The sequence below is a fragment of the Crassostrea angulata genome, chromosome 3 (genome assembly GCF_025612915.1).
Source record: "Crassostrea angulata isolate pt1a10 chromosome 3, ASM2561291v2, whole genome shotgun sequence".
Lineage (NCBI taxonomy): Eukaryota > Metazoa > Mollusca > Bivalvia > Ostreida > Ostreidae > Magallana > Magallana angulata.
Genome location: NC_069113.1, coordinates 39,421,163 through 39,441,714, shown reverse-complemented (window position 1 = coordinate 39,441,714; position 20,552 = coordinate 39,421,163). Strand labels below are relative to the sequence as shown.

Below are 20,552 nucleotides of genomic sequence, written 5' to 3'. Positions count from 1 at the left end.
TAGGTTATGTTGTAATTAAACATCATTTACTGGTATCGAAAATGATGTATATCATATAGTTACAAAAAATTACAAACTTCGTTCATGCATAAAATCAAATCGAAGTTGTGAATACTGTACAGAGAGAGAGAGAGAGAGCAATTCAAATTAATTATAAAATTCAAAATGAATTGTATAGCCTTTTAATGTATTATAAAACAAAATTATCACAAAGCGTCAAACATATCACATGTTATGCATATAAAATAGCCACGAGATATATCATATATGAATTTTGTTGGTTCACACTGGAGTGACCACATTTTTTGGGTTGTTTTGTGATTTTGACTGCTTTTCTGTTGTTTGTCAAAATTCAAAACATCTGATTAACTCCAAGTCTTTCTCTGCCTCTTCTCTACGGGAATCGCAATAGATCACTACATTTATTGTCATTTTGATTAAGGCAATATCCCTAGCGCAAACCCAGGAAACGGGCACAATGCTGCTATCGTCAGGAATCCCCGCGTGTAAAACGTGTAATTCGACGACTCAGCAATTACATATGCCAGTTTTATGATTTTTTGGTATCATTTGTAACCATAAAAACGTTGAAAAACTACACGATTGTGTTTGGTTAGGAGAAGCCGTATAAAATCTGTTGATTGTAATCGCGCGAGCGCGGGTTGGTCAAAGCTTTTTCCTCTTTGACTCAAGCGCGAAGCCTAACTTGACAGATACAGAATTCCCTTCGGAGTTGCCATGTTTCACCGATCATGCAGAAAAAGTTCCGAAGTTTCACGCCCACCTTTTTTTCTTCAATGGTCAGTTTCCCCGTGATAACGAATTGTTGCTGTTCGCCATTCATCTTCGCTCGTAAATATTTCAACACTTATCTGTGAAGCGGCATCTCACAGGAAGCATTGTTTCATCAACAGAAACGGGATATAGTTAAAATTAAAAAAAAATCCCTCTGCCCAATCTGTTTCTTGGACCCGACCCAGAAAGGAAGAGCTCTCACAAAAATGACCCGCTGTCTTTCGGATACCTTGTGAATCACCTATTTACCTCGATGATATAACCTACTCATTCTTTTTGAAGAAGGAAAACTCCAATTACATATGTAATACGTTTTTTGAGTTGAAGCACCTGCTGAGCTAATGAAGGAACAGGTACAAAGCTCTATTCTGTTTTGGGGAGAGGTCACGTTGCTAAGCGGTCAGTAATTAGCCCCAATGGGATCCTTGGATGTAACGTCTGGCGTAGTTGGCCTACCCAGGCGCTCTGAGAATGATCACCCAGACGTCAGTGAAAATCTTCACACGGAAAATCCAAGGAGTGACAAGAACAAAAACAGGTTCCTACTGATCATGGAGAAAGTGAATATGGTGTTTTTGATTGTGTTGGTCTGTTATCTCTCGTGGACGATTCCCGCCACTTTTGGTCTGTTTGATCCGCCAAGTGCAGCTTCATCATCAACAATACTCCAGAATGATAATACATCATTGCTGAATCAAACAGACAGCTTAATTGTGAGTATTAACAAGATTTTCATGTCTATTTACAAAATTCTATCTTGTAGTGAAATCAATTATGATTCCTAAAATCATAAAATTGTGATTAAATCTCCACCACCCTTCATTTGATTGAAAATTATCTAAAAGCGAAAATTTCCCTTGTAAGTTATAAACAAAAAGAACCGTAAGACCCCAAAGAACTTCATATCTCTTAAAGCAAGAGAACTTGAGTCATTGATGGGTGTTTTACTATTTCCGACTTCATAATTAGGGCCATTTAGATAACGTGTTCACCTTTTTATTGCTGAATGATAAAATTTGAAACATCCAAGTTTAAAAGAATAAACAAAGTATGGCGAGTGTCCTTTATAAATATTTTATTGACAACGAGCGATTGAAGCGATATTATATGATATTTTTTTCTAGGAAAGATAAGTTGTACTTGTTGAAATCAATTTCGAAAGGGCTTTTCAGTGAGCTTGCAAGATTTAAGAAAATACGACGATTTAATGAATTTTTGACACCCAAACACCAAGATGACCTGACAGATGCCCCTATCACATTAAAATAATCTGTGTTTATCAATACGCTTGGTTGGGGAGACCGGGGGTGGGCATGGCAACGCCACTACACGCGCCCTTAGACTCTCCAAAGGAGGTTATCAACATACAATCTAAAGATTTAACACGAAAACTTTAATTTGGCAAATAATTAGACAAACTCTATGTCAAAATACTGGGCGAGTCGGAGTGTGACAGTTTCATTGCTTCTCGCATCCGGGTCGACAAGTATACTTCTTAGTTTTTACTTAGAACCATTTTAACAAGAGCTTGGACTTTGGGCAGATGTGTCAAACAGCAATGTGACGTAGCCTGTCTATTTCATTGCTGGCCACTCAGCCTCAACAAGATTTGTCTGGCTTTTGAGCTAAGACTACGCAATCGGTGCATATTTCGCTTGAAACCGCGTCATTTTCAACTTGTTTTGACGCAATATATAGATAGCTACGTCAAACCGAAAGTCCAAGGTCTTGTTAAAGTAGTTCTAATTGTGTTTTATGTGGACCTATGATTGAAAAAAACATGTTTGTATTAATTGTTTTGAAGAGAAAATACAATTTAATAAGATTTACCATTTGTGGATCAACGCAATCTTGACACGTAAAGATGGAATGGCACCAGAATGATGTTTTCCTATAATTCTATTTATGCTTTTCATCACATACACATTAATATAATCAAATAAAAATAATTGATTTCATATCAATTTTGATCTCCACCGATAATGCTGAAACCTCAATAGTTAACAAATTAAGTTAGACAATACAATCAAAATCTAAACAAGTTCATTAATCAATGTCGCAAACACAAGCATTAACAACGGTTTTTGATTTTGAAATGGGAGTCTAATGCAGCGCATCAATTTTTTCCTTCAATACTGTACGTAATTTCACGAACAAAGAAGATGGGTGGATAAGGCGTGTAAAATGCCAATACACGGTCGGACAAGCTACTGAAAAATTAAAATATCAATAAATCCGATATATTTTTTAAAAAAATCACTTAAAACAATATAATTTAACATATCATTGATTTTTAACCTATAAACATGTTCAATACTTGGAATATGTTGACTCAAACAGGCGTATACGTATCAAAACCTGCAAATACTGTCATTTTTTAGAACTTCAAGACAATTTCTTTCATAAAGTGGGTCTTTGCACCATATTTTTCTCATAGTCTAAATAAGGTCTATTGGAAAACAAACCGATTTCGATCAACAAAAACGTGGAGAGATGACCCAATATACATTAAAAATATCATTTTGTATTCAAACAATTGAACGTTTTGAAAAAAATAATACAAGTCCGTAAACTCGTGGTCTAATTAAGTCACACATAATATTTAAACAGCCTACTAGTACTTTGTTATGTCTGAAATGGCTCAGTGGTTAGAGTACCCGACATAAAGTAACCTTTAATATCTAGGGTTTTTATGTTATGGGTTCGATACCGCAAAAATTTCTGGCAATATTTTTTCCCTTATCTTTTGTTGAATATATTAAAAACTGAATATAGTTAGAAATTGTGCTTTTGCAAACTTGGACTATAATATATTTGAATAGATTTAATGAATTCAAAAATTACCACTAAACCGAATGGGCATTTACGCCATCTTATTCCCCATCTTCTTTATGAAAACTTGAAAATAAAACAGCTTGTTCAAATAAAACGTAGAACAGAAAATATTTGGTGAACTACACCGATATATATATACATGTATATATATAATCTAAGCTTCTAGAAAACGGGGCTAAAGATATTTCTGTTATCCCTCCCCCTCTTTCCACGAAAAAATGTATTGAAAATAGAATGGAATAAGAAGAATCTTTAATTTAGCTACCTTGAAATATTATATGTAGCTTTAGCGAATATTTTTAAACAATAAAGTCAAAGAAACTGTCTGACTTCAAAGAAAAAAAACTTGGGAAGATCCACGGGTTGTCATTAGAGATAACAACTCAACTCATTTGTAAAAGCTGAAAAACAATCCTTTGTTTATTGGATTTTTGAAGCTTGCTGCAGTTTTTACGAAGGTTTTTACATTTAGAATCGGGAACAAAACAATAAAATAACCGCATTCTTCGATGATAGATCGAAATGATATAGATTTTAAACGCTTTCCTCTTTTGAAGTAGCTCAATGCGCTATACATAAACAATTTTCTAGTAAAAAAAAATCCCAGGTGTGCGTTTTTCACTTCACTGACGCCACGCGGAGAAGGCTATACATCCGACGTATTTTTGGAAGTTCATTTGTTGCAATTAGAACTTCCACCCATTTGCCAAAAGGTTGAACTAATTACATAAATCAATTGAGTTTGTTTGTGCCGAAAAATTCTAAACACCATACCGTTGTATCAAAGGGGTAACTTTCTGCCAAAAAAAGCACGGGAAAAGAATCTTGAAATAAACCAAGAGTTTTATTTACGGAACAGGTATAACGTGATCCAAGAAAACATTTTCCCGATCAATCGTTTGATATCTTATTAATGATATATATTTTTTAAACATCACATTTTCTATCAGTTGCAAAATTTTCACCCCCCCCCCCAAAAAAAAAATAAATAAAAAACACAATCGTAGAAAAAAAAGTCTCTTTCAGGGAACGGATATGACGTGGCCAAAACATCTATTTCAGGTGGATAGCTTAATTAACCTGACCCTTAGTTTTCACACTGTGGCGTAGGTTAATTTTCACACTATTGTAAAATCAAAAGGAACCCTCCCTTGAACCTGAAAAGCCTGTTTGATTGATGTGGAACAGCAATTGCTTTCGATAAACATCAAATCTCAATTCTAACTATGCTTGACCTCAGATTCTCTCATACATCAGCAGCAACAACAACTTGTTGCTCGCAGATGTAGTTAAAGAATCAAACCCTCTCTAAAAACATTTACTGGTATTTCTTAGAGCACTCGGTCTTTACAAAGCCATAATTCCTGGAATTTTGTTTTCTCGAGTTCTTTAGACGAGAGTCTACGTATTATCAAAAGATTTTTCAAATTCGACATTCGATTGTATTGTTTTGTTTAGCTTTAAAATTCTACAATAGACAAAGTATTACCTATAAGTATATGGGAAACCTCAAAGTTTTGAGATGAACATGGAATATCCATAAGAAATACAGAGGTTAAATCAGTCGTTCTCTCTGTTTTGGAATACCATGCAAACGATTGGACTCAAGTCAAAATTCCTTTGCATCGTGATCATCGAATACAAATATCAAATAAGTTGATATGGATTAAGTGACCTTGTCTGATTTAATGTACATCAAGAGAGCTGCATATAAATAAAATTAAAGAAACTCAGTATTACTGGAAAGGTCTACTTATTGTCCATCGAGTGATTTGTGCATTTTGGAACATGCTACATGTCTTAGTACGTGCTTTATTAATTTAGGTAATCTAATCAATTTACAACTATAGTTGTATTTTGATGCTATGATTTTGGTGGGGGTAGGGGTGGATGTTGTGTGGTTGATTAAGTTATCATCGAGGAACGTAAATGTTCACTTTATATTGTTTTGAACTAGTCTTCCTAACTTTTCCATTTTCAACTTTAGGTAAATATATATTAATGCTCATAGCATAGTTTTGAATTCCATATGTTGAATTGTAGGTAGATAAAAGTATTGCAGACAAAGTCATTCAAGGTTTCTTTGACTTTAACAATGACTCCAAGTCGTCATCATTCCCGCCAAAACATTCCAAGAAATGGAAGGCAGCGAGACGCAGACGGCTAAAGAAGAAGAAGAATTCAAGCAAGAGGCGCTTAAGGAAGAAGAATAAACAGAGGAGGAAGAACAAATCGCTGAAGAGAAGAAAGGGGCGGATTTTACATAAATTAAAACCAATAACGATTCGTCAGATCATAGAAATGGTGGCACAAGAAGCCTTGACGAAAACATCCGGGTCCTACAATTATAACCAACTCGAGGCCGAAATACTTGGTACCAAATTCCCAACCAAGTCATCACAAGTGTCTAGCACAGAATCGTCTGTCAAACTACAGATCGATGGTGAGCAGGTTTATATTATCTGGTGGCAGGGGGTACAGAGAGTTCTTTTTTTAAAAAGCTTTTAGGGAATTCTAATCAAGAATTATTTTATACAAAATAAACAAATTTGATAGAAATATTCCTTTTTGTAATGTAGTAGATTACTTTTTCTAGTTTATTCATATAGTACTCTAATACTACTTGTTATTTCCATACTGTAAATTAATTCTAATATACCGGTACGTATAGAATGCAGAAAATGTTAATTCTAGAAATTGGTTGAAAACAATGTTCATATTAGAACAGTCGATATTCGGCATTAGAGTGTTCGGGGCTCATTTTTAATTGGACAATATTGGTTATACGCTCTCCACAATTGATCATAGTCTTAAAACAAATTTTAAAAAAGCCCACGCCATCTTAGTTTCCGTTAACCATGCTGTTTAGACAATGTCCTTTATATTGAGAAGAAAATCTTGATTTTCCCCAGTAGCTAGCTCAAACGAATGGTCACCTTGGAATCCATGTTCAGTTACTTGTGGAATGGGGCAACAGGAGAGGTCACGTGACTGCGGTTCAGCTTGCCGCGAGATGGAGACACAGGCCTGCTATGGTAAACCTTGTTATGGTACGTGTAATATTCCATTGTATTTGAGAGACACCATGAAATTTAGAATAATGAAACTTATTTACTCCGGAATTTTACGCTGGCGTTCGGTGCAAGATATGTAATCTTTTGTTGCAGATGATGGCATTAGAAAAAAGAAAAAGTTTTCTTGGGAATACCAAAATATCATTCCCGACTCGACGCTAAGACCGAAGGATTTCATCAATCCTGGTGAGATTGGCATTGTAAAAACAAACAATGCGGTATTAATGGCAGAGTTTATTTTGTTTCTGTTTAAAGAAAACTTTTTTTTTTACGAAATTGTTTTGTATTCCAGAAAAAGATGTCTGTAAAAGATGGATGTCTTGCAATAAAGATACGATAGCCTCATATTTGAAGCGTGCCGCCCTACCAAGTTGTCCATGCTTGTATCCATTACATTTGAACTATAACCCCAAAGTCTGGGACCCACAGACAAAACAACACTTTAATTGGTTGGAAGTTGATTTGAAGTCCGAGGGTCTTTATGCATACAAACCCAGCGCCAAATTTTGCATCCGGTCAAAACTGTACAAAGGCGTTCAAACGCTAGCCTCGCAGATGTGTTGCTATGACAACGAATTCAAATTGATTACAAGGGGAAAAGGGGCTGGAACCCCTAATCTCATTAGCCCTGAAATGTCTCCCGAACTGCATCACAAACTAGACATAAATCCGTGGATCATTTGCAAGGGCGATTGGTCAAGGTAAATGTATTTGGATTATTATAAAGTTGGTTTTATAAATAGTTATATAAATATAAATAGTTTTGTGAAGTTTTGTTATAGGTAGCGTCTACAGACTGATCACAAATTCGTTACAAATCTTTAATATTCATGTTTTTTTTTTTTGTGTGTTATTTCCAGGGGAGAAGAATGTTCTCGTATCACGTATAACAATGTCACTTACTCATTGTATTTACCTGTATATTGTATCTACATGCATTCTTTACATTGCAATTAACGTATTTCTTCCAACTCATATCTAGAGAAGGTGAAATTACAACGAAGCAATGAGAATTAGTATGCAAATACATGTCAACGTTTCTATGATTATCAATTAAGTTCTTGATATAGATATCCTTTAATTATCTCCACGTGTTTTTTCAGATACAATCAAATTCTACCTCCTGTTTTTCAGATACAATCAAATTCTACCTCCAGATAACGAACAAAATTGTTCTACTAATCCGGACGATAACGTCATTCTGCAGCAGAGAATCGACAGCGAAAATTACTGACGTCAAAAAGTGCTACTTTTTTATGAAAGGAGAATATCTATTGTTTTAACGGGAAGTAGGAAAATTCCATTTCCGATGTTATGAGTCCCTTTTTTATACGATTTGTTTACAGTTTGAAAGTAAACTTTGTGTTGTTAGAGACACAGTTGTTCGCTCATACGGGTATTTGGATATTTTATTTTGTATATATAAAACACGTTTTATTTTCATGGTATGTAAATAATAAAACGACAAAATGTTTGTTTCTTTGTTTTGTACTTGGTTTATAAAATCCAAGTCATAGGTGTTCAAGTCTTCAAACAGTAATTCATTGAAAACTATATTCACACCTTACAGTGTTTGAAAGTGCAACGAACAAAAAACAGGTTTTTAAAAACAACTTTGAATACCATCACATTAATGCATTTCTCAAATCTTCTGTGATTTTTCTGCTTCTTTAGGTTACTTTGGGTATTAATAATTTGGCTTCGCCCTTCACCAAGACCTGAAAAAAAATGTAGCATTATCAAAATCTCTAGAAACTGACGAGGAACGTACATGTTGGTCTACGGAAGTGTTGATTTAAAAATGATAGAGCTACTGCACAGCTCTCTGCATACAAAATCTCTATTTATTTGCAGTGGTCAAAATGCTCTTTAAAAATATCTATTTTGGGCCATTTCTTTCTCTTTCGAATTTATTTTTCTTATTTCCTTAAAGGGGCATGGTCATGATTTTGGTTAAAATTATTTTTCCGATTTTAATGTTTACAATGCTTTAGTAAGGCATATTAAATAGGCAACCAAAATTTGAGTGTCATTTGTTGAATTATAAGCGAGTTACAGAGCTTATAATTCTTTGCTATCTAAATATTGCTATTGTTAACATTTTGAGTGTTAAAGTTAAAATTCCAGTTTTAGACCTAAAATGAATGTGTTAAACTTTAGAGAGTGTTTCCTTGTGCTTAAAATGAATAAGAAGAGAGACAAATCAGCTAGAAAAAAGAATTTTTACTGGTATATTGAACCTATGTAAACAAAATCAAAGCACGAGCCTTGTCTACATACCTAAGAATTGTGAACCCTATATCTTGCTTATAACTCTACGACTGACTCTCAAATTTCAATTAATCATTAGAAATGCATTCCTAAAACATTGTAAATAATAAGAACAGCAAAACAGAATTTGACCAAAATCGTGATCATGCCCCTTTAACATAGCTAGTCTGAAATATATCTACATGTACAACAAGAGTTTTTCGAGCCTATTTACTATTGTTCTATTATTGCTTAATTGAACAGAGAATTGGTTTCTTTAAATTTATCACCGTTGATGTTTTGCATGCTCTTCTGTCTGTCAATCCAAATTTTCCCATTATTTAATTTGAAGTTTTAGATTCGTACTTCTTTATTTCCGGTCCGGATGGCAGTGGTAGAACACTTCATGATGGACTTCCGGATCTCCAATACCTCTACTTCCGCTGTGATTGATTCGTCTACGAACGCTGAGTTAAAAATTAACAAAAATGCAATGTTAGAGACAAATCTACGGTCCTGCATAAACGCTTCCTGTGTTTCCACCACAACAATTTACCTGAACATACATGTAAAATACAAAATTTGCATAGATGTGAAATTTCGAGCATAGTACCAGTAAAATCCAACGCAAGTTAACTAATATATGTTCAATGCTTATATTTCACTGCGTTCATCTCCGTTTTCGTTATGCAAATTAAATCTAAGGTAGAATTTTTTTAAAGATCAGTCTAAACTATATATTAATTCATTTTGGCTTTTTGTACTTTGAGAAAATTAATGTTACATAGTCATTTGTATTAATTAATTTATAATACAATTCAAAGAGGTCGTAGATTTCAGGGTGATGGTACATTAAATAACAATATTTACAACTTCTTAGTATAATTCCCTCTATTTCTTACGGACACTTTCTGTAATTCATAACTGTGTAGAAACTGACAGGACTGAAATCTACACGCCACGTTTTAATATAGCGATTGGTGGAAACCTACAGCAACCTAAGAAAAATTCCGGACTGCACGAAATAATCATGATGATGTCAGACTCTAGACGATTTGGCTGTTTCTTTTAGCCAACGTGCTGATGTACATTAACAGTAATTTAGTTAATTTTACTTACTTTTACAATCAATTTAAGAATGTGTTAAAAGAAAGATGTAACTTTTTTTGATGATACATGCTGGTTACGAAGGTAGCGATCATTGCAGAAAAAATATACATACCACGCTAACGCGGGTTAAGTATTTTTTCTGCAATGTCGCCACCTTCATATCCCGCATGAATCACCAAAGAAAGCATTTTATAGTGTAAGTAAACGTTGATTTTATATGAATCCTACTTGTGTCCATCGAAAGATAATTGTTCCCGAAAAAGACAATTATAAAATCGTTGCATACCTGGAGCGAGGAATTTCATTTCTTGAGAAATGTAAACAGCACCGGGTCCTGGGAGTTTTGTGGAACATACAGCTGAGATTAGTCTGAGGACGACAAAACTCATGTCAGACAACTTACCGTAATGACATTTCAAATCAATTATTGTTCTATCATAGACATACAGACATCAAGTAAATTAATCAAAATTAATTATATCCTTAAGTGTATATCGTTGCAAGCGAAAAATCTTAATTACATGGTTCTTTATATATATGGATAATGAAATTTTAGCATGGATTATGGATATAAAAATTTATATAGAAAATTACTCTTATATTCTCTTAATAAACTTTTGATATATACATCCATAAAAACATTGCATAAATACATCAATCAAAATATGTTTCATTTATATTTTTAGTTAAGATAATTGATATTCATACCCATTGATAAGCACGCCGTGAACGATACATTTCCCAAATATCGTTGTTTTTGCAAAGTCGGGATCGGTGTGCAAAGGGTTGTTGTCCATGCTGATTTTTGCAAAAGTTTCTACATCGTCTTTTGTAAAAGTTTTTGACAACGCCGCTTTGTCTCCAACACTTAACGAAGAATATCTCCTTGATGCACATTTCATACATTGTCTTGTGACGACGTACTCAGAGAATAGTTTGGAGATCGCGTTAAATCCACTTGCATTCATCGCACTGTTTACAACCCAAAGGGAAGTAACTTCGAAACATATTCTTTAACTAAATTACAGGACCGGAATATCGTCGAAACGGAATAATATCAAACTGATAAGTGATCATAGATCAATTATTTTGTAAAATGTAAAATATAATTTTATAACATAATTGACTGGTGTATGACAATGAACACGTGTACATTATTACACTTTTCACATGTCTGCCAACTTGCAAATTAAGGAATTGACGTTAGAATGTGTGAGTGGGCAGTTATGCAGTGTATCATGTATATCAGTCACTAATTTTTTTTTTTTACATACAAGTTTTAAACAATCCCCAGAAAAGACTTTAATTTCTATAGTTTTTCGTTAGAGATTTGGTAAATCTACCATTTACAACAATCAGAAAACAAAACAATGAGAGCTTTCACTAATTAAAACCGTCTAGACTTGTTATATTTGGTTGGCTTTCATTACAATCTGAATAAAATTTGGTTTCTATACAGGGAATGAAATGATCCTGAAAATGAATAAAATATATGAATTTATACAGTACACAGATTCATACGCGATACGCCGGTTTTGTCTGCCCCATTATTTGCTCTTTATTCTCAAACTCTGCCATTAGATGACCGTAAAATCCTTCTCAATTTTAAAACATTTTGTCTGTTTAAAGTTTGTCATTATGAATAATCTCAATCATCATCAGTCCATGACGACTTTTTTACGAAATTGATATACATGTATGCTGTTCAACTGTTCTCATTTTTAGACGAATCACACAAATGACTTCAATTACCGGTATATGTAATGTTACAAGCTCAGTGAAACTTTTAAAACTGATGAAGAAAAAAAACGAAGAACAAAATCACTGGAAATATTAAAGAGAATCTCAGCATTTACATTTTTTTTTCTATCAACTTTCAACTTGGCTTGCTCTGTAATCTCTTATAAACTGAATGCAATCCAAGTTACAGTATATTGTTAAAGTTTGGTTTACAATTTTGAGAAACAAAGGGATACGATTGATATGCTATTTAATTCCTGATGCTTTAATATTTTGGTATTTCATGTCAAAATAAAGAATATAAAATTTACATACGAGCCAACAATTCAGTCATCTTACCATAGCAGGTTATTGTTTCGCCGCTTTATTTAAAAAAAAAAAGGATTTTAAAAAAGGCCACGCACCAAAAAAGACAGGAATATTAAAGTTTGTCCCTAGCTTTTCGTGGTTGAGAAAAACTTTTATTGGTGTAAACTATTCCCCTATCCTATTTTAAATGCAATAGCGAGACTTCATTGATGTTATTTTTCATTGACAAGTTTAAATCTGCACTGTAGATGACGCTCTATTTGTTTCCAAGGACACAGTGTTTGACCACCTACGTGAAACCAGAAGCATGTAATTTATGTAAAACATACAAAGACTTTTATCTGCAGCCATTGATTCACATCATCTGTTTTTGAACCACTATCAAATCACCGAGTCATCACATTGTTGTGAAATTTTATATCCCTTATAAATTATATTGGCTTTTTTTTTTATCTCTTTCAGACAAAAACGCACCTTACAAATTATCGGCTTTTGGTTTTCATTTCATGCATATTGCATATACGGGGGGGGGGGGGGGGGGGGGTATAGTTGGACTTTCCTTCGTATGTTTAAAGTAACATACTGATGAAGTCTGACCTTTAGAGCAAGACTTCAGTCATAAGCAAGCATTTTGAAAGAAGGAAGGAAAAAAAATAGAATTGTACAAATTAATTGCCGATCAATTCTTACGATATTATCTGAAGGCCCCCTGCTAAAAAAAAGTCGTTTTTCGTTGACAGGAAATTAAAATTCCGACTTATGAGCAGTTTCCGTCGAAACATAGGATTTCTGGTGAATAAAACCCAATACCTTAATGACAGGATCGATGGAACTCAAAAGCGTCGTTTAATAGAGCAATAAAGATAGCCCCCGAAAGTAACGACTCTGTATAGAGGACTCTAGGTTTCTTACTTAGTTACAGTTTGTCAATATACGTCCAGAATATGATCATCGCCCTCGAAATCTAAACAAACATCATACACATCATATAACCATCAGACTATTGAACAGAAGTGCACAAGAGTCAGTCAATTGACTAAGTTTTATTGTCCCGTTTCCTGATGACTGACACATATTGAGCGGCTAGGAGTTCCTGCTACTTTACATTGGTTTTAACTTTTTGATTTAGTGATGCTCAAACAAGTATTTGCACCCGAGAAAGTGTTGTAAATCATGCTTCTGACTGGGGAAAGAAATGGTTATTGTTCAGATATGCATTCATTATTAGTGTTAGACCTAGGCAACGGAGTCCAACACAAGACAATGGCGCAGAGAAGTGTTCCAAGACCTAAGGGATCCCGGACAACTCATGGTCTTGCTCACGGTTCTTTAGGATGCGCCGGGCGGTCGTGTAGACTTGGTTGTGCACGGTCAAACAGACAAAAACCTGGAAGGGATAAACCAAAAGTGATTGTCAATGACTTAAGCAAGACCAAGCGTCTACCCAAGCCCGACTGTTATTCTCTGAACAAAGATGATCTGGAGAAAAAGGAATCAAACGCCGAGGCGGAGGCGTCTGTGACGAATTCGATTCTGGTGGAGGAGCCGTCAAGGAGTACTACCCCAGACAGTGTGATTAGTGGACTGTCTGATGACTCAGCGGCGTCAGAAGAACGTCAGAACACGTTACAATCTGTGGCGTCCTATCTAAGTATCGGATCCAAGGACCGCGGGACGCCATCAAGCAAACTCGAAAGTAGAACGGATGAAGAATTTGAAGATGAAAAACAGTCGGAAATCAGCACAGTCACTGGGGATGAGGTGTTCACGGAAACAAATTCGATCGGTGACGAAGAATCAACACAATTGGAATCCTCGGAACTCGAAAGCGAGAGGTTAACTGATACGAACGTTGATGAAACTGAAGAGGAGAACGACAAGAAATGTGTAACTAAATCAGCTTCTTTTATTACACCAAAAAAGGGTACCTGTAAGGTTGAATTCAAAGAAGATCTGCAGATAAATGGGGATGTTTGCCCTTGTAAGCCTAATTATCGGCTGAGACGAATGAAAAGTTTCGACCCAACCTTAGAAAAATCTCAGACTTATCTTCATGGTCAGAATAAAAATTTCAGTCGCGCAAACACCTATTTAACCCCAGCTAGACCAGGTCTACAAAAACTCCAAATTAACTACACCCAAACCAATACTGAAAACAACCATCTTGTCATATTTGCAGATCTGATAAAGACATCTCATAAAAGAAGTATCCTTACAGAGGAGGCGATCAAAAATCTTGAAAGAAGACTTCGAATACGTCGCAATGACCCCAATAGAGCTACGTCATATTACGTTAACAAGGGCATCAAAGACCCGATACGGAGCAAGCAAAATAAAACCGTTCGGACTTTAGCGGAAAAAGACCAAGAAAGAAAAGATCGAATAGCTCAGGCGACTGAGGAGCTGAAACTGGGATACATTCCCACAGCCAGAAAGGTGAAACCAGTATCAGTTGAGGAAATGAAATTGATACGACAGTGTTCATATCTGAGAATCGACCCCAAACTCCAGAGGCGCGAATCTGCAGACGACATCCCAGAAGTGGGAAGTTAGCCACTCATTCCCTAGGACGATAAACGTCAGAACACATAAAAACCTCAAGTGCTCCACAGGTAAAGTCTTTAAATTGTGGTTTCATTGATATTGCCTTTTCAGCAGTGGTTTATCACCAACATATTTCATATTCGAGAATCCATTTTCTCAAGTCCGCGAAAGCGATAAAATATTGCCGTTCTTATCGTGATTATATTTACATCAATCTTTTGTTTTGACAGGAAAATCGATGAAATATTAAAAACTGAATTGTTTTCATAATAATTTATTATGTTGTTTCAATAATGCGTACGTTTTACAACAATGGCACTTTGATTTCAATCAAAATTTTAATATACATGCATGCAAGCTTGGTTTTTCATCCATTGCGAAACTATCTATGGTAATAAAAATATACTTAGTTATTGAAATGTTCACTAATACAAGGAAATTCACGATATTCAAAGCATCATTTAAGAACACAATAGTACAATGATTGTGTAAAAAGTAAAAGAAAAAAAAAACCTTATTCAGCATGAAGATTGCGACAGAAAAAAAATCCTTCACATTCTAAAATATTATATATAGTACCGATGTACCTTACAACTTATAACAGAAACTCTTTTATAACATACAAATTAAATATAAAAACTATTGATATGTATTTATAAATAATTATGAGTGAAATATAAAATAAACATTAGACATTTATATAATCATCTGCCTTTATTCTGTGTCTATAGGAGAGAACTTTTGACACAACATTAAATGCTTTTGTGTGATTTTTTTTTTCAATGAAGATTTTAACATTGAATACTTTGAAGTTGACAAGAAAATTAAAGTTTCAAAATCTACGCTTGCTCTAAATATAGCTAGCTATTGAAAGTATTTAAAAGTAAATCAAATAAGAAATATACATGTTGAGTATAAACGTATCTCTCTTGTATGCCTGTGAAACTTATGGCACAATGGCGGTATATGAAAGCAGACAAAATATAAGGTCACTTACAGAGAGTTAAATGGCCGAAGTGTCAACACAGATCAGAGAGATTGAGAATATTTGTAAAGAAATAACCCCCTTCTTCGACTTCTCTGTACAATACAGAAAAAATGGTAATACGGCGAGCAAATCTTGTTGAAGGATTTAAAGTACAGTGATAGTTATCTACATACTTAAGGTAGTAAACAAAAAAAAACAAGCAATCCCTGTTACGAAACTTCTTCTGGCGACCATAATAATGAAACTTTAAACAAAAAGACAGAGATTTGTGACACTATAAGGGTACTTCAAAAATCAGCATTATGTAAAATGGCCACATTCCAAAATGATTGTGTGACAAAATCCTTAATCCCCGCGAAGGTACTTTTAACCAGACGATCTGCCTTAAATAAGACCCCAATTCTCACGCCGAAACATTGGCACCGTTTATGCAGAAGTGCAATGACCCCTTAAGGTATAGCCAATTCATTATTGCAGGTGCCTATTGTTATAGTATCAGAGATGAGACAAGGTGTTTATCAAAATACTTTTGTCTCGGCCCGCCGATGTATATTCCTATATGTTTGCGTATCATAGTTTGCTACTAAGGGCGAATATGTTTTCAAAAATTAAAATGTTTTATTATGAGGTTCCTACAAGAGCAATAGTGAACATTGATAAACAACATTAGTGCCAATAAGAACTCTGAACTACAGTCAATTAGTGGCAATGGGCACTGTCCTCTCACTCTATTGCTAAAGTAATTTAATAATATTCTTACATGAAAGCGAGCGTGTTAAAATCTCCGAGTAACTCGCATGCAAAGAACTGTCGAACCATTTGGACTCTAATACCCTATTGAATGAGTTTTCAACTCTTGAATAAATGGCTTTGAAGCACCTTTAATTGCACCTTCCAGACTTATGAAATAATGTTCACGCGATTAAGAAATGATTAACTTTTCAAGTTTTAGTTATCCCCGTTGTTTCCAAGGAAAAGGTTAAAGAAGGTGAGCTGAATCTTCTTTTAGAACACACTTCATCCAATAAATTCTCCCTGAAAGACACAGATTTACGAATCGTAGGTCTTGGCGCAACTGGCAGACGATAGGAAAATCTTGTCTCTGTCGTCTGCTTGTCTTTGGCACAAGATGGTGATTCTCCTTCAAGAGAGCCTGAGTTGCGTCCGGACTTCAAGATAGGTCTTAGTTCTGAATGGCAAGATCGTGTCTTTGGAGACGGTGTTTTCTCCGAAGAAATGGGAGTCTTGTTATTCGGAACACTTTCTGATCTGCTATCTTTTTTGCAAATCATATAGGACGAACATTTTTTGGTATCGTTTGTAACTTTCTTCTCACAAGAAGTCTTTTCTTTCAGGGGATGCATGTTCACATGGTTGGTCCCGTTCAACCCGGAGTCGACGCTTCCTCGCCGCGTAAAGCGCCTTCCACCATCTCCCATCCCGTTCCTCCATCTAGAATTGGTCACACAATGTGTCGGTTTGTCCATTATCATGAACCCTCCGCCAATCTTCTCCAGATATTTCATCTCCTTAGCGCTATTCAAGATCAGGAGAAAAACTTCAAACACCCATCACGTCGATAATACGGTATAAAAAAAAATCAAACTCGCTTCATCCTCTTCTAATCCAGCACCTTTTCATTCCGTTGCTATTGTTCAGTGCATCGACATCTCGGAGGTATAGAGCAAAGGAATGAGAAATCGATAACAGTAGTACTGTTCTGCAATCCAACGACGTGCGGTAAGCTGCGAGGATACTCCGAAAGTGCCAATAACTAAAGGATATTTAACCGAGCGGGGTTTTATACGCCAAGAGGAGTCCGCTTCGACGCGCTCGCTAATACTTACACAAATCAGAAATCCTGAATAAACTGCTGTGTGTTTCCGAATTATTGATCAGCTTAATGTTTGATTTAAATCTATATATCAGATTGGTCAGGAATATTAATGTCATTACGAAGTCATAATTTGCACATGCGGCTGTGGGTTGTTGGCTAGATATGGTGTATATTTATATATACCTGTCAGTCAAAGCACCTGTAATGTTATCTACATTTCATTCAAAGGTTTGGTAAATAAACAGCGTATCAATTGGACATCACAGACAACCATTTTCGTTTTATTAATATCTTGAACCGTTTTTGTTCGCCAGGCAGTACCCTGTGTTGACGCACGATTACCTATCAAGAAAACAAGATATTCGGAAAAGGGTTGAATTAGAGTGTTTAAAAAGTTAAATGCCTTTAGATAGCAATTTCAATATTATCTCCTTTTCACACGAAAAATCAACATTTATTGCAGTATTAATGATAAAATAACAGGAAAACCCTAACGCAAGTTCAGGAGGCGCCAACGTCAGGGCACAGAACAGGTGCCCGTTTGATATTCCCATGATGGAAATACTATAGGGGGTGTTGCCATCTCCAGTGTGGTCTATTCAATACATTAATGTTTTAAGTGGTTACTTTGCTGTTAAATCAACACCCACCAAACGACATGAGGTGCATAAGGATGCAGCGCAATGTGCGACAATGATAACAATATGAGATAACGTGAGGGAACTATTCAGTCGCCACAAAGTGTCAAAATAACGTAAAATTTAAAAAAAAAATTAAAATCAGGGTCTTGTACAAAGAAAGCATCCCATGCTTTTCCATCAGTTCACATAAGTAACAGAGTCAAAGGAAGGCTTGGCGTGAAGCTGATTTGCAATACCTTCTGGGAAAGAAACGAATCGAATGATCGAGTCCGCTTTGCTAACAATCAGACGACACTTAATCTATGCGAGCTGATTGTTTGATAGCAAACATGTATCTAATTTCGTTGCGAAGTTAAATTAAATGACATGGGTGGTTATAGCTAGTTGGGTATAAATCAGGAAGCACTGGGGTGCTAAACTGCTGAACAATGGCCTGATAATACTATCTGTTACGTAAAGACAATATTGGTTCCTTCAGACAAGATTGATCATTACTTATAGAGAGCTTCTTAAGGCAAACAAGAATATTATGTTCTGAGAAAATCGGAACAAATGATTACCACGTTGATAGTACGAAATGATTAAGGATTTCGGAGAATGAAATATTTTGGAGATAAAGTTTTTGAGTCTTATGGCCAGTTACCTTCAAGATCCACACATGGAATCCATTTTACATGCAAGGGTTGTTCATGTGAGAGAAATCGCAGACGTAAAAATATACTGAAAACACGCATGACTAGGAATTTCGTATGTCATTGATCTATCAAATTCAGAATGTATATGTTCATTGAAATTCATCAAAGCTAAAGAAGATATAAAAAACATGCCTTTTAATTTCCTTGTATTTTTTCTGGTGTAAAGTATTAAATATAAACTATCCGTCCCTCCATGTATGTCTTTGTACATCGTTTATTTATGGACATAAATAACCGACACATGAAAGCAAAATTAAACACATCTTTCAAATGAAAGAATAAAATTTATCTTGAAAAGCAAATTAACTCCAGACGAATAGAACTTACTAGCTGACTTATGAAAAAGAATGGTTCAGCATTCCAAACAGAATTCAAAACATTGCTGTTACCAGTAGGATATTTACTTACGTGTTTATATGATATAACGAATAAATCTATTATTTTCACTTGATTTATCCAAAGAAGTTCCACATTTATGACAGTATTGTGCGCTTTTTATAAATATTTTGTTGATTTCCGCGAGCAGTCGATTTTTTTTTTCAATATATGGAATCTATTTTGATACTAAGACAGCAAATTGATAGAAAAAAATAATTTAGAGCTGTTACGAAATTCACATAGACAATGCTGTAAATATTACATGTATGACATTTGTAAATACAGAGCTAATTCGATACTTTTTTAATCATTTCATTGTTGATGACAAACACAATAATCGGCGATAAAAATGACTAATTTAAACAGACACACAATCTAACATAACAGCTTTATGTATCTTTATTCAGAAGTACTCATAGCATTGTCATAAATTGATCTTTACTAGAAAAGCTTTTACTCAACATTAAAATGTGTTAAATAATTGCTTAGTATGGCCTAATCACAACCCTCCAATATTGCGTATTCTTTCGTACGGAAACAATCACAACGAAAATAAGCATCCTGCACCTTTTTCAGAGAGCGTTCATATTTCTGTACTTTTCTGTTGACTTTCTAGTATTCTATTTGACTTAAAGGTACCGAAATTGAGGATTTTGTATTTTGGTTGCATTTTGTATGTTTGTTTTTAAGAAGATGGGTAGATAAGGCGTGTAAAATGCCAATACACGATCGAACAAGCTACTGAAAAATTAAAATATCAATAAATCTGATACTTTAAAAATCATTTAAACAATATATATTTAACATATCATTGATTTTTAACCTATAAATGTGTTCAATACTTGGAATATGTTGACTCAAACAGGCGTATACGTATCAAAACCTGCAAATACAGTCATTTTTTATAACTTCAAGGCATTTTCTTTTATAGAGTGGGTCTAAGCTCCATATTTTTCTCATAGTCTAAATAAGGTCCATTGGAAAACAAACCGATTTCAATCAACAAAAAAATGAACAGATGACCCACTATACATTAAAATCATTATTTTGTATCCCAACAATTGAACGTTTTGAAAAAATAATACAAGTCCGTAAATTCGTGGTCAAAGTCACCCATAATATTTTAACAACCTACTTTGTTGTGTCTGAAATAGCTCAGTGGTTAGAATACCTAACATAAGCTAACCTTATATATCTAGGGTTTTTATGTTATGGGTTCGATACCACAAAAATTTCATGCAATATTTTTTTTTCTTATCTTTTGTTAAATATAATAAAAACTGAATAAAGTTAGAAATTGTGCTTTTGTAAACTTGTATAATAATATATTTGAATAGATTTAGTTGAAAAGAAATA

General features: G+C 34.6%; 3 protein-coding genes across 4 annotated transcripts; 2 read left to right on the top strand and 1 right to left on the bottom strand.

Annotated features, from left to right (window-relative positions):
* Window positions 1-238: 238 nt before the first annotated feature.
* LOC128178557 (isthmin-1-like) lies at window positions 239-8,178 on the top strand. Of its 2 annotated transcripts, none has more exons than XM_052845792.1 (6): window positions 239-1,508; window positions 5,674-6,073; window positions 6,546-6,680; window positions 6,798-6,890; window positions 6,997-7,405; window positions 7,839-8,178. In XM_052845792.1, exons 1-6 carry the CDS (start codon window positions 1,212-1,214, stop codon window positions 7,936-7,938), a joined length of 1,434 nt encoding a protein of 477 aa, XP_052701752.1. In that variant the 5' UTR covers window positions 239-1,211; the 3' UTR covers window positions 7,939-8,178. The 2 variants fall into 2 exon arrangements, with proteins under 2 accessions (XP_052701752.1, XP_052701750.1); XM_052845790.1 differs by having other exon boundaries at window positions 240-1,508; window positions 6,543-6,680.
* Window positions 8,179-8,283: 105 nt separating this feature from the next.
* LOC128178558 ((R)-specific enoyl-CoA hydratase-like) lies at window positions 8,284-11,560 on the bottom strand. The gene is made up of 4 exons (XM_052845793.1): window positions 10,773-11,560; window positions 10,351-10,433; window positions 9,321-9,421; window positions 8,284-8,422 (listed from the first exon to the last, which is right to left on the bottom strand). The coding sequence occupies exons 1-4, from the start codon at window positions 11,030-11,032 to the stop codon at window positions 8,375-8,377; spliced, it is 492 nt and encodes a 163-aa protein (XP_052701753.1). The 5' UTR covers window positions 11,033-11,560; the 3' UTR covers window positions 8,284-8,374.
* Window positions 11,561-12,821: 1,261 nt separating this feature from the next.
* On the top strand, window positions 12,822-18,928 carry LOC128177491 (uncharacterized). The gene is made up of 2 exons (XM_052844210.1): window positions 12,822-14,725; window positions 17,001-18,928. The coding sequence occupies exon 1, from the start codon at window positions 13,287-13,289 to the stop codon at window positions 14,664-14,666; it is 1,380 nt and encodes a 459-aa protein (XP_052700170.1). The 5' UTR covers window positions 12,822-13,286; the 3' UTR covers window positions 14,667-14,725; window positions 17,001-18,928.
* The last annotated feature ends 1,624 nt before the right edge of the window (window positions 18,929-20,552 follow it).

Bases quoted from the DNA above. Each gene is read 5' to 3' on its own strand.
- LOC128178557 (XM_052845790.1), top strand. From the start codon at position 1,212: ATGGGATCCTTGGATGTAACGTCTGGCGTAGTTGGCCTACCCAGGCGC. The intron at 6,891-6,996 runs GTGAGATTGGCA...TTTGTATTCCAG, and splicing joins GAAGGATTTCATCAATCCTG to AAAAAGATGTCTGTAAAAGA. The intron at 7,406-7,838 runs GTAAATGTATTT...CCTGTTTTTCAG, and splicing joins TGCAAGGGCGATTGGTCAAG to ATACAATCAAATTCTACCTC.
- LOC128178558 (XM_052845793.1), bottom strand. From the start codon at position 11,032: ATGAATGCAAGTGGATTTAACGCGATCTCCAAACTATTCTCTGAGTAC. The intron at 9,422-10,350 runs GTATGCAACGAT...TTTTTAACTCAG, and splicing joins AATGAAATTCCTCGCTCCAG to CGTTCGTAGACGAATCAATC. The intron at 8,423-9,320 runs GTACGAATCTAA...ATTTTTTTTCAG, and splicing joins TCCGGACCGGAAATAAAGAA to GTCTTGGTGAAGGGCGAAGC.
- LOC128177491 (XM_052844210.1), top strand. From the start codon at position 13,287: ATGCTTCTGACTGGGGAAAGAAATGGTTATTGTTCAGATATGCATTCA.